This window comes from Cervus elaphus, chromosome 23 (genome assembly GCF_910594005.1).
Source record: "Cervus elaphus chromosome 23, mCerEla1.1, whole genome shotgun sequence".
Taxonomy (NCBI): Eukaryota; Metazoa; Chordata; class Mammalia; order Artiodactyla; family Cervidae; genus Cervus; species Cervus elaphus.
The window spans coordinates 40,605,149-40,618,528 of NC_057837.1; the positions used below are offsets into that span (position 1 = coordinate 40,605,149).

At 43.0% G+C, this 13,380-nt stretch overlaps 1 protein-coding gene across 4 annotated transcripts in view; it reads left to right on the forward strand.

Moving 5' to 3' along the window:
* The window catches only part of XRN2 (5'-3' exoribonuclease 2), a 61,625-nt gene that overhangs the window by 323 nt on the left and 47,922 nt on the right, over positions 1-13,380 (forward strand). For 2 of the 4 annotated variants that reach the window (XM_043883273.1, XM_043883272.1), the window contains exons 2-4: positions 10,078-10,205; positions 10,289-10,400; positions 11,870-11,981. In XM_043883273.1, coding sequence (XP_043739208.1) covers positions 10,078-10,205; positions 10,289-10,400; positions 11,870-11,981 — 352 coding nt within the window. Of the gene's footprint in view, positions 1-198; positions 224-323; positions 347-10,077; positions 10,206-10,288; positions 10,401-11,869; positions 11,982-13,380 lie in introns of those variants that run through there. The other 2 variants (XM_043883275.1, XM_043883274.1) reach the window with 2 other exon arrangements.

Below are 13,380 nucleotides of genomic sequence, written 5' to 3' on the forward strand. Positions count from 1 at the left end.
CGACGCGCGCCGGGGGCGCGGGCGCTCGCACTCGGGGCCCGGGAGCGGCTCGGGCGGTGCAAGGGCCACCCCTGCGCTGCCCGCGGGTTCCCGGGCGGCAGACCCCGCCCACGGCTTTGTCTCCTCCCGGGGCGGCCGGCTTGAGAGTCTTTCGGCTCGGGGAGAGGCAGTCCGTCGCTGTCGTGTCAGGGGGTCGCGCGGGGGAGAGCAGCGCCTCGGGAAGGTCTCGGACAGCACTTAAGTCCCCGAAGGGGCCCCTCCCTCGTTGCCTGACTGCTGGGCCAAGCCTGCCTTTGACATTTTCAGGGTTTCTGGGCGCGCTCGATCGGTGCTACGCCTCTTTGCTGTTGGTTTCTTGGCGTTTCGTGTTGGTCGTTTCCGGGTTTCTCCGTCCAGTTTCGATTTGGAGGTTCAGGGAAACACACGATGCCCTGTTTTTGAATGAAGTGCCCAGCCGACACTGGGAACTTTCTGCTTAGGCTAGTGAGGGTTTTTTGGGGGGAGGGGAGAAAGGTGGTTGGTTTAGTTTTTGTTTGTTTTGGACAGGTAGATGGGTCTCCAAGCTTCATTCAGTGTGAGATATTGATCTTGTTTAGTTCCTGTCCGAGGAGAAACCGAAACTGATGGTTCTGATGAAATTTCCAGTACCGCCTGTTTTTCTCAAAGAGAAACTGAAAACAATACTCATGTTCTTTGCGTTTAAAACTTTTATTAACTATATATCTTACCTCCTTTCTGCTCTGCAGGGATAACTGCTTTAAACTTATTTTTGGTTCTATCTCTGAGTGTCATGGTTACGTTTGATGTATTGCTTTTAGATATATCTGTTGAATTGTAGCTGAGTTAGGAGTAGTTACTTGTACAGGCCCCCGCCCCCCTACCCCACCCACTAATCAGTGCCTTTATTCTTCTACTGATAAACTAAAGCGTTAAGTAATATTTATTATTTTTTTTAATTTTTCGCCTCATACAGAGTACCCCTTGACTCTTCACATGCTGAGGTTAGGTATTAACTTTTCTACCCCTGCTGTCCTTACTCCTCATCCCAAGCTTGTCAACTGTGTTTTTTGCCTTGTTGGCATCCAGGATTAAATTGTCAAGGGCTTTGGCTATACAAGTTTGTTTTAAAAGCTGAAAAATCAAGTAGGATTGGTGATCATTGTCACTGTGTAGATCTAGGTTGTGTACTAGGATTCTGTTTCTTTTCTGCTACGTTTGTCTTTTTCTCTGTTGCCTGTTTTCCACTGTACATGGTTCCCCATTCAGACTCTTATATCATATTCTTATCAAGTCCTCTTTCTAATTGGAGACTGCTTGAAGTCTGTATTTTTGCTGCTGTGGCACCTGGTTATGTAGCCTTGCTGGAAAGCTGCTGCTTGATACTTTTAAAAATTTCTGTAGTTGGAGGTACTGTTTTCTAATCATCTTTCTTGGTTTTTGTTCTTTCTTGAGTTCTTAAGAAGTGCTGTTGTAGTATGTGAGTTTTCTAAGTCCATTCTTCCCTTGTAATCATGAGTAATCATTAGCTAGGCAGAGGTTGAGTTTGAAAATTGCTTTCGCTCAGAACTTGGAAAGCATTGTTCTTTTGATTTTTGTCATCCAAAATTGTTGATGAAAAGGTGAATGTTAATGCAGTTTATTTATTTGGCTAACACTTATGCAGTATTTAGTAGGTACTAGGCATTTCACGGATGAATTTATTAAATCCCCATAACAACCACGCAACTATTTCTTCACCTCTTCCCCTTGCTTCTTATTACAGATGAGAAAACTGAAGCACAGGAGGCCTAAGTCATGTGGTTAATGCATGTCAGAGCCTGTCAAAACCAGGAAGCCCATAGTCTTAATTTCTATGTTCTTTTGCTTTCACTCTTTTGTAGTTGATCTATTTTTCTTTCTGAATTTTAAAAAGAGCTTTATCCTTAATAATATAAACTTGTGTGACTATGTACCTAGTTATAGACTTCTTTTTTTTAAATTTTAATTCCTTTTCATCAGTGCTTGGCTGACTGTGAGTCTGGAGGCTTGTGTTCTGTAGTCATGGGGAATGCTTTTTTATTTTTTTCCTGTTTTCCTTTTTCTTTGTCCTCTGAACTCTGAATACTGGTCCTCCTAGTTGATTTATTTTTCTTTTCTCTCTCCTCCCCCCGAAGTATAATTGACCTAGAACAAACTGCATTTTTTTAATGTGTACAGTTTAATACATTTTGACATGTGTCCATGCATGGACTCATCACCAAAACCGAGGTAATGAATATCACCTCTTATTTTGGAATCGTATTCTATGTTGCGCATATATTACATTTTGATTTTCATTCATCGGATTGCTTTTCATTCATCCGATTGGTGAACATTTGAGTTATTTCCAGTTTTTGGCTATTAAGAAAAACTGTGAACATTGGTATACACATCTTTGTGTGTGGACGTAAAGCTTTCATTTTTTTAGAGAAATGGTTGCATTGTATGTTGGTGTTTGAGTATTTAAAAAGAAAAAACTAGCCAGACTGTTTTCTAAAGAGGCTGTACTGTTTTATTGCCAACAGCAATGTATGAGAGGTCTGGTTTTGCACTTCCTTGTCAGCACTGAGTGTGGTTAGTCTTTCTGGTTGTAGCCATTCTAGTGCAGTGTTATGGCAATGTGAGTTCAGTTTGCATTTCCCTGATGACAAATGATGCTGAGCATCTCTTTAGGTGCTTTTTTGCCTTCCTTATATCTTCTTGAGTGGGTATCTGTTCATATCTCCCCCTCCCCCCCCCCCCCTTTTCTAAGAGCAAGGACTTTTTTTTTTTCCTTTTATGAGAGTGGAGGAATCTTAGTTCCCCAACCAGGTATTGAACCCCCACACACAGCAGTGAAAGCAGAGAGTCCTACAAGGGAAGTCCCTTTTGCCCCTTATTAAGTTGGATGGTTTGTCTTACTGAATTAGAGAGTTTTTTACATATTGATTTTTTTTGGTAAATATTTTCTTTTAATCTGTGATTTCCTTTTTCATGCAAAAAAGAGCAAAAGTTTTTAATTTTAGTAAAGCCTGCTTTCTTTTGTCTCTGTGTTACTGCTTTTTGTGTTATGTTTAAGAAATCTTTGTCAAAGCCAAGGTCACTGAGATTTTTCTTATGTTTTCTTAGTTTTTAAAATTATACTGTTATAAAATTATACTTCATGCTATGCTTTCTCTTTTTTAGCTTTTTTTTTCTTTAATGGTGAATCACATTGATTTTTAAATGTTAACATGAATCTGGCATTTCAGATAAATAAACCCCATGTGGTTATGGTGTACTATTTTTTATATACGTGGGAGTTAATTTGCCAAGTTACCACTATTCATTTCTAGAAATTTTTCATCATTCCAAATAGAAACTCTGTACTCACCTAAACAACAATTCTGTGCTTCCCCTGCCACTTACTTTCTGTCTTATGAATTTGCCTATTCTAAGAACTAATGTAAGTGGAATCATATATTTGTTATTTTGTGTCTGGTGTATTTCACTTTTTCATTTTGCGTAATGTTTTTAGGATTCATCCTTGTTTAGCATTTATCAATTTTTTTTTTTTCAGGATTTTGGAAACCTTTAAATGCCGTATTTATAAGCAAACTGGAGTTTCTTGTATTTCACAACCCCATTCTTAGAGTCTGTGCTCTGGTCATTTCTGTATGAGAGCTGACAAAGGGCAGAGTGCTGCCTTGTTTAACATCAGTTGGGAGTGTGTGTGTGTCGGTGGACTCAAAATTTTTCCATTCTGCTTGTGTTTGTGAATGACCTCAATAGTGCAACAATATTGATTTGGGGTATAACAAAATTTTAGTGAGCAGATGAGTTCGCAAATTTGGAATTCGTGAATAAAGAAGACCAGTTGTATGTGCGCCACATAAGGTGGTTGTGTGGATTGAGTCAGTAAATCCAAGTTCACAGCTTCAAATAGTGCCTTGCACCGATTTATAAGTTAATTTTGGTAGTTTATATATCCAAGTAAAAGTGGAGATGTTTTTGTGTCTAGTTCTTAGTAGCGTTGCATCGTATAGAATTGTGCTGTTTGCCTGCAGTGAAATCTAGGTTTCCCACCTTGCTTTTTTCTTTCTTGGTCAGATTTGTCAATTTTGTTGATCTTGTAAAACAACTGACTTTTGGTTTCATAGATGATTTATTTGCTTGTGGCTGCACTGGGTCTTGATGCCGCGTGAGGGCTTTGTCGAGTTGTGGTGTGTGGGCTTCTCGTTGTAGTGGCTTCTGCTGTTGCAGAGCTCAGGCTTTTGGCACGAGGGCTTCAGTAGCTGCAGCACAAGGGCTCAGACTTGCAGCTCACAGGTTCTAGAGCAGAGGCTCAGGAGTTGTGGCGCACAGGCTTAGTGGCTCTGTGGCACGTGGGGTCTTCCGGGATGAGGGCTCGAACTTGGGTCCCCTGCATTGGCAGGTGGGTTATCCACTGTGCCACCAGGGAAGTCTGGTTTCATAGATTTTTTTGGAAAATTGTCCTTTTTATTCTCTGTGTCATTTTCCCTCATACTTGTTTTCTTCCTTCTGCTTGCTTTGGATTTATTTGGCTCTTCCAGCGTCAAGTTGGAAGGTTAGGTAATTGACTTGAGATCTTTCTTAATATAAACATTTACAGCTATAAATTTTCCTCTGAACACTGCTTTGGGGCTTTATAATATTAGTTTTCATATGTCATATCTTGTTTTTCATTCATCTTAAATCATTTTCTGATTTCCCTTCTGATTTCTTCTTCATTGGTTATTCCTGAGTGTGTTGTTAAATTTCCCATGTTTACAAATTTGCCAACTTTTCTCCAGTTATTGAGCTCGAATTTTATTTACTTTGTTGTGGTTGAAGAACACGCTTTGAATTACTTTCATGCTTGTAAATTTATTGAGGCTTGTTTCATGGCCCAGCTATTGGTCTCTCCTAGAGAATGTTGCACATGCAGTCAAGAATGTATACAGTCTGTTGAGTGGAGTGTTTCACAGAAGTCTGTTATAGACTAATGCAGTGACACCTGCAAGGCTTCGCCTCTGAGATTAATGTCTGGTATCTGACATAACCCCAGCTGGAGGGTGGCTCCTCCCAGCTGTCTTAAACCCCACTTCTCTCCTGCAGACGAGCCAGTCTGTGGTCTAAGCTGTATCTTCATCAGGTCCCTGGTTCTTTTCTCTGTTCCTTTTCACCACAACTTACCCCATTCTTGAGAATGCCCTTGGGTGTGAATTTCTCCACAATGAAGTGAGTTCTGAACTTTCTAAGGTTTTCTTGACTAGATTGCTCTTTGCCTCCAGACTGTTTCCAAAGGCTTTAAATTTAAATGCTTTTGTCTTTTTCAAAACAGTCTCACTAGTTCAGCTGGAGAGCAGGTGAGCAGAAGTCATCATGCCGTCATGCTGGCAGTCCAGCTCACCAGTATGCTCTCTGGGCGAGTGACGATCAGGTTCACACATCGGCATACTATGTGTCCCCTGTAGTTCTGGCTGTGGTCCTTGACGCACGTTACAGGTGTTGGTTAAGTTCATGCTGAATCTAGTGAAATTGCAAGTAATCACGCTGACATATGGCTTAAGGTACCAGCTCTGAATTCAGATGACTGAGTTCAATCCTGGTCTCTGAACTTGACAGAAGTATGACTTTGGAAAACCACTTAAGCCCTCTGAGCATTTGTGTTCTCATTAGTAAGTGAGATGCTCTGTACCTCACAGGGTTGTTGTGAGGAGAGAGGGAAATAATCCATGAGTAAAAGTCCTGAGAACAGTGCCTATCCCATTTTAAGTATTCTGTAAACGTTGGTGGTAATTAGTAGTCCTTGTTGACTGACACCATATAAAAATGGAGAGCTGACAAGCAACGTGAAAAAGTACTAATCACTAAAACTGTGAAGTTTTTCTATTTGGCAACTATATCAAAATTTATGGCCTGAATTTTTAACCAGAATACTGTAATTTACATTTTTCAGTAGCCTTGTGACCCTTTCTCCCCCAAGTATCACCTGTGTTTTGTAAGTCCTTTCTGAAGTTCTGAGCTGCTTTAAGGGAAATCTAAAACCAAGTTCTCAGTATCTTATCTGTCAAGAATCCACCTGCAATGCAGGAGACCCCAGTTTGATTCCTGGGTTGGGAAGATCCGCTGGAGAAGGGATAGGCTACCCACTCCAGTATTCTTGGGCTTCCCTTGGGGCTCAGCTGGTAAAGAACCCGCCTGTAATTCAGGAGACCTGGGCTGGATCCCTGGGTTGGGAAGATCCCCTGGAGAAGGGATAGGTTACCCACTTCAGTATTCTTGGGCTTCTCTTGTGGCTCAGCTGGTAAAGAATGTGCCTGCCATGTGGGAGACCTGGGTTCAATCCCTGGTTTGGGAACATCCCCTGGAGAAGGGAACAGCTACTCACTCCAGTATTCTGGCTTGGAGAATTCCATGGACTATACAGTCCATGGGGCCTCAAAGAGTCAGACACGACTGAGCCACTTTGATTTCACTTTCATTAAATGGAGGGCACTCTCATTGCGGTGGAACCTCAGGCATGAGTCCTGATTCTTCTGTGTGTCTGCGCATGCTGCATGCTTAGTTGCTCAGTCATGTCCGACTCTTCGTGATGCTTTGGACTGTAGCCCACCAGTCTCCTTGGTGCATGAGATTCTCCAGACCAAAAACTGAAGTTGCCATGCCCTCCTTCAGGGCATCTTCCCTACCCAGGGATCAAACCCCAGTCTCCTGTGTTGCAGGTGGGTTCTTTATGCTGCTGTGAAATATGTGCAGGCTTACACAAAAAATGCATTTACTTAAATATTACTGATAGTTGGGGTTTCTACCTTACATGTGAAGAGCCGGAAAGTTGTATACGGTTGACTAGAACAACAGGCTGGTGTGGAGTTTATTTTAGGGGTTTTGCATTAAAACCTGTGGAGTGTATTTTTATACAGAGTCACTATTTGTGTGTGGACCATCTTTACTTTTTCACATACCTTCTTTAACTTGATTCTGTGGCGTACTTGTGCAGAAACAGGCTTGTCTGGGATGCAGATAGCTCTTCCTCCTCCTGTGCCGTGGAGAAGTGGGCTTCCTGCGGGATAGGACTGCTCTGACAGCCAGCTTTCCATCAGCCAGGGTGCTGACTGCCCTTCCTCCACAAGCACCCATGTCTTTTGGAAATAGCTGTCTCAAGGTGCCTGGTCCTCCTGGGGCCTGAGCCAGTGATCGGAGGGGAGAGTGCTGGGCTTGACTGGCTGGGCTGTTCGTGCTGCTGCTGCTGCTTCTGGGTCCTCCAGAGGCTCTTACGTGAGCCCCTTTTGGGCCCAGAGCCCTCGGATTCTCCCACATCTGCATGTTTGAGGCACGCCTTCTGATCACATCTACTAGTTTTCCACATTTCGGCATCCCCTGTGATTTACCAGTCACCGACGGTTCTCCTCTTGGTTTTCCAGCACAGCTCTGCACTTGTGGTGGGATGTTTTTAGTCTTCTACGTGGCCCGGGGATAGAAAGGGAAGGCTGCAGTGTGTGCTCAGTTTATTACTGGAAACTCCCAAAGATAACGAAAAGCTATTTGAGGTGAATTGGTTTTCCTGTTCAGAGTAGCTCTCCTTGTAGCTACTCTTTGATTAAGAATCTCTCGAATCCAGCAGCAGATACACTCACATTGTATTTAATGGCCAGGCTCTTGAAGAGTGAGTTCCTTTGTTGAGAATCTTCTCCTGAAGAAAGAAACTCTAGGTTTATGTAATTAATGTGTTGAAGATATCTTTAGAACTCCCAAGAGGAAAATATGTGCCTTTCTTGCTGGGAATGCCTGGAGCTCTTTTCTCAAAATCAGGACCCGCCTACAACCTTCTTCCCTAGGCTCTGCTTTCTAGGCAGGGGAAGTGGAAACTCATCATCTACACTCAGCATTTGTTGAAAAGCTGCAATATAGCAAGCCAGCGATCTCCTGTTTTTGTAAATAAAACTTTATTGGAACACATCTATACTCATTCAGGTCCATATTGTTTAGGGGTGCTTTAACTTTATAAAGGCAGAAATGAGTCGTTGCAACTGAGGTCATAGGTCAAGTCAAAAATACTGTCTGACTTCTTGGGAAGCATAAAGAAAGTGGGTCTGGATTCTCCTGCATGTGGTGTCTGCTTGGTTCAGGAGGAAGGGAAGTGTGGACCTTGAGTGTAGAGGGAGTGGAGTGGCACAGCCTCCTGCCTTTATAGAGCTTGTTTTTGTTTGGGAGTCATCAGACGATCTTCTCTGATGGACCTCTGAAATTGACTCGCTTTCCTTCCGGTTCACTGCTTCTGATCAAGCCCCTCTTTCCTGATTCACAGGGTGTCTGCACAGAACTCTGCTAGCCTCTTTTTTTGACACCCACTTCTCCCGATTAGAAATGCAAATTGAAGCCCAATCTCATTGCTTCCCTCTCTCGAGGATCACCCCTGTCCTGAGATTGGTGTTCATCCTTCATCCGCTCTTCTCTGTGCTTTCAGTACATCCCTGTTCATCCCTGAACAAGGCCTAGTGCTTTTTTGTTCGTTTATAATTTTCTGTAAGTGGTATACAGTATGTGTTTTTCTTTACCTGGCTATTTTGGCGTAAGATATATTTGTGACCATCCAGCTGTTTGTGACATTTGTACTTTTTGTTACTTTTGTACATTTGGAATGTTACTTTTGTCTGACATTCCAGTATATGGTTGTACCACAGTTTCATCAATCCTTTCTGTGGGCCCTGTTTTTTTTTCCCCCCTCATTAAGTTGACCTTTTGTCTTTATATCTTTTAAAAATAGCTTTATTGAGATATGTACCATATAATTCACCCATTAAAATAACAGCTCAGTGTGTTTTATTATGAATGCAGTGGTACAACCAGCACCATTACCTAATTTTAAAACAGTTTCCTCATTTCCAAAAGCAATGTTGTAACCATTTTCAGTCACTTCCTATCTCCTCCGGTCCTCTCCACCCCCACTGCAGATTGAAGCTAATCTGTTTCATTCTAAAGATTTGTCTGTTCTGATTCTTGTAAATAGGATCTTTTGTGGTCTTTTGTGACTGGCTTTAATTTAGCAGAATGTTTTTGAGGTTCCTCCATGAGGTAGCATGTATATGATGGGTTTTTAAGTTCACAATTTCTTTTAATGATACTTTGCATGTGTTATTTTTAAAGTGCCTTTACTAAGAATAAAAACCTAGCTCTTATCATTTGCTAAAGCTCTGGCAGAAAGAAAGATAATGCTTTACCACAAAAATACAGTTGAGAGCCTCCAGGAGTGAGTATAGCACAGTCCTTACCTTTTGAAGAACTTGCAGTGTAGTCGGGGGTTAGAATGACAAACCAAGCAGAAAAACACAGAATAAGAATTGTGAGGACATGGAAGAGGAACAGTTAATCTGTTGGGGGGATGTGTTCAAGGTGTGCTAACACAGTGGCATTCGATCTGAGTCTAGACTTTGGAAAATGAATAAGATGTCAGGAAGGAGTGTTGGTCAGGAGGGAGAAGGAGGAGCAGAGGTGTTGAGAGACGAAAGGGCATCTTCTGGGAACCGGGGAGGTGGGGTGGCCTGAGCAGCGTTGTGGCAGGACCGAGGGCTGGTAAGGGCCAGGCTCGTGGATCTGCACGTGCTGTGGTGGCACTGGAAGACGTAGGAAAGAGAAGACACAGCCGCATTTGTACTTAAAGAAAACTGACAGCATAGAGGGTGGGCTGGAGAAAAGAGAGCCTGGAAGCGGGGCAGTCCATCCAAAGGCCGATCTTTTGGGTGAGAAGTGATGCCTGATGCTGGTAGCAGGAGTGAGAACATATGGCGTGGAGAGGCTTTTTTCAGGTTAAGTTGAAATGGGCGGTAAGGGAGAGAATTCTGGGAAGACTCCCTGGTCTCTCTCTTGCACAGCTGAAGGACTTGGGAATTTGGTCACTGTCCCCCACATAGTCAAGAGTAACTTGTCGTGCTGGAAGCTTTAAGGAGTAAAAATAGCCTATCTTGTAACTTAAAGATGACTAAAAGTATTTTATTTCCAATTCAGAAATGAAGCACAGGTTCATACTGAGCCTAGGATATGTCAATTTCAGACTTGAACAGTCAAACCAAACTACTATTAATTATCACTTCCTCATAGCCAAAAGAATGCAATGGTGTAAAGATTCCTGTCGATGCCAGTAAGCCTAACCCCAATGATGTGGAGTTTGATAATCTGTATTTGGATATGAATGGAATCATCCACCCCTGTACGCATCCTGAAGACAAGTACGTAACCCATTTTTGTCGCTGATAGCACAAGTCACGGAGGAGTGCTATATGATATTACACGTATTTGCTTGTCATTGTAGACCAGCACCAAAAAACGAGGATGAAATGATGGTTGCGATCTTTGAGTACATTGACAGACTCTTCAATATTGTCAGACCAAGACGGCTTCTCTACATGGCAATAGATGGAGTGGTAAGTGCTGAATGACTTAGAATCAGTTCCCCTGTGTGTGTTTTTGCTGTGTTGCCAGTGTCTAGAATGAAAGTCAGCTAAGTGAAGAATAGTTGATGATAATGACTTTGAGAAAGAAAGCCTCATCTTTCAGTCTCTCATTTGCTGTGTTTTGTGAGTGTGCCTGTTTTGTGCCAGAGCCCGTGAGGTCCTGGGGGTGTTGGTGGCTGCCCTGGCTTTAAAGGGCTCGCCAGTGTAGGGGCAGAGGCAGGGGTAGACGGGTAAGGTGAGTCACCCAGGGCCTTCCTGAGCAGCAGCGCATGCAGGGCATTGGGGCATGGAGTGGGCAGTGCTACATGGCAGTGAGACAGTAGAGAGGAGGGGGCCTTTGTCCCATTTATTTACTTACTTATTTTTGAAGAGTTAAGAGTAATGAATGAAATAATTTTGAAAATCCAGAAAACGTTGGGTCTAAGAAGATCAATTTTTCTTTTTACTCAAGGAAAGAATCTTAGCTGCCTGAAAACTTAAACTACAAGTAACGTGTAGTAAAAAAAAAAGTAAGGGAGAGGAGTATGTCTTCCTTGGAGCAGATTACAGCTCATATTAGCTAAGTTTCGTGCAGAAGCCCTTTCACTGTACTCCATTGTGCTCTTCTGCTGGGTCAAGGATAAGTTATGTGCACATTTGAATGTTTATAGATATGTACCCATTCTTGTCTGTAACCGTTTTTTTGTTGTTGTTGTTGTTGTTAAAAATATAAATGTAGATCGTAGCACTTCCAAGAGTTAGATTAGGTGGTCTCATTTTACAGGAAAGGGAACTGTTTAAAGAGAATATGAAATGCTTACTTTATGCAGACAGGAAGCTTGAGAGTCCCTTCCAAACCCAATTCAGTAATTGCAAAACCTTACAGTTCAGTTCACTTCATTCACACTTACTCAGTGATTGAAGTTACTTTTGATTAGAGTGATATAAGATAAAGTGTTCTGTTTCTACCCGCTGTGCTTTATTATAGAGACAGGGTGATAATTATGGTCTTGTGAATCCCATTTGGAGACCATTCTTTCTTTCAGGTGTCGCTCAGGGAAGGTCTTCCTGATCCTGGCTCTATGGCAACTACTCCCTTTCTGTGTGCTGAGTTTCTGAGTAAAGCGAGCTTTCCACCTGGGGTGTCTGAAGTATTGTAGCCCAGTGGAACTGTCCCGGGCCCGTCCTTGAGCTGTGCGGCCTTCAGGGCTGTGGCCTCATAGGGGGGTTGTCCTTTATTGACACGTCACTCGTTCACCTGACTGAACTGCGTTTAAGGGTTTTGGTCCAAATTTAAGCCCTCAGGTTCTACTGTATGTGGTGAAAGGATTGTTTGGACGTATTACTTAGCTTTTCCATTTGAGTGTGCTATTTTTATAAGAGTAGCTGGTTCAAAATAATGTACAGATATAGTTATGAATGTCTGAAATAGTTTGTGAATATGAAATACCCGTTTTCAGGCACCGCGCGCTAAAATGAACCAGCAGCGTTCAAGGAGGTTCCGAGCATCCAAAGAAGGAATGGAAGCAGCGATAGAGAAGCAGCGAGTCAGGGAAGAGATACTGGCGAAAGGTAAAGAGCGCGCACCTTGGGCTTAGATGTGTTACACGAGCTGTGTGGAGGGGGGCAGGGCTGGTGCTTTCTCCTTTCTAGTAGGTAGGGTTTTAATTTAATCAGGATCCAGGATATCCAGGAGAAGTTTATGTTCACTGTTGAGGGAAAGTAGTTAATAGAATCATTTATTCCTTTAATAAGCTTGTTCGTTTCTGAACTCTCTAGTAAAAGGGAAGTGTAAGTCTCTCAGTCGTGTCCAGCTCTTGCGACCCCATGGACTATACAGTCCGTGAAATTCTTCAGGCCAGAATACTGGAGAGAGTAGCCTTTCCCTTCTCCAGGGGATCTTCCCAACCCAGGGACTGAACCCAGGTCTCCCACACTGCAGGCAGATTCTTTACCAGTTGAGCCACAAGGGAAACTTGTGGACAAAAGGAAGGAATTATGTAGGGAGAGCAAATTGTCAAGTTCCGTCAGGGCGAGTGCAGCCCTTCCGTTCACTTTCATCGGGCTGTAAACTAGAAGTACGTTGAGTGCTTCTTACTGCCTTTTGCTGCGGGGGCTGTTAGGAAGCCGCAGTTCTGTAAACGTTTTCCTCCCGTCAGTCTTGGTGGCTTGCTTGCTGCTTCTCCGTAGCACTCAGGTCTGTTTGCAGAGGCCTGGGGTGATGGCACCATGTTTCCAGGCTGTCCTGGGATCTTGCACACTCTCACTGTGGGTGGAGGTGGTAGCACTGAGGTGCCCAGGGCTCCCTCAGTTCAGGAAGGGGCTTGTGGGGTCGAATGGGGTCATCTTTGCAGTCCGTCTAAGGACTGATGGGTCCAGAGGGAGGAGTTGGCTGTAACTCAGAGAGGAGGGAGACCAGGGTGCTGATCCCCTGGGACCGCTTCTCCCAAGACCCCTGTGGGTGAGGCGCGGTGCCTGCAGGGTGACTCGATCACTGTTGTGTTACCTGAGGCAAAATGATAGACCAGGAAAGCCACCATCATTGGTTCAGGATGTTGTGTTTGGCAGGTGGAAAAAGAGGTGTAGTGTAGTCATCTGAAGCTTGTAGTTACAGTGCATGTAATGTTTTTTAATTTGCTGGAAGTGTGCAAGTACATACATATTTTAACAGCTTGTAATTAATATTCTGATTACTGTTTGTATTTGTAACAGGTTGTCTTTGCTTCTAAATTTCTTTTTTTCTTGAAGATGTTAGAAGTTCAAGAAAAGTCTTTTCAGTGATACAGAGGAAAAAATAGAATTTCTAAATCGCTCTAAGTGATAAAGCTGTGTTAAACTTGGCTTTTTAGTTTTGTTTTTCTTGGGCCCCTTCATCTTAAGAACTGTTGCTGGGATTAGAGCCTCTGCCTCGTGTGTCTGTGTGCACGCACGCATGTGTGCCAGGTCATTAGGAAGAATGTCATTATTTTTA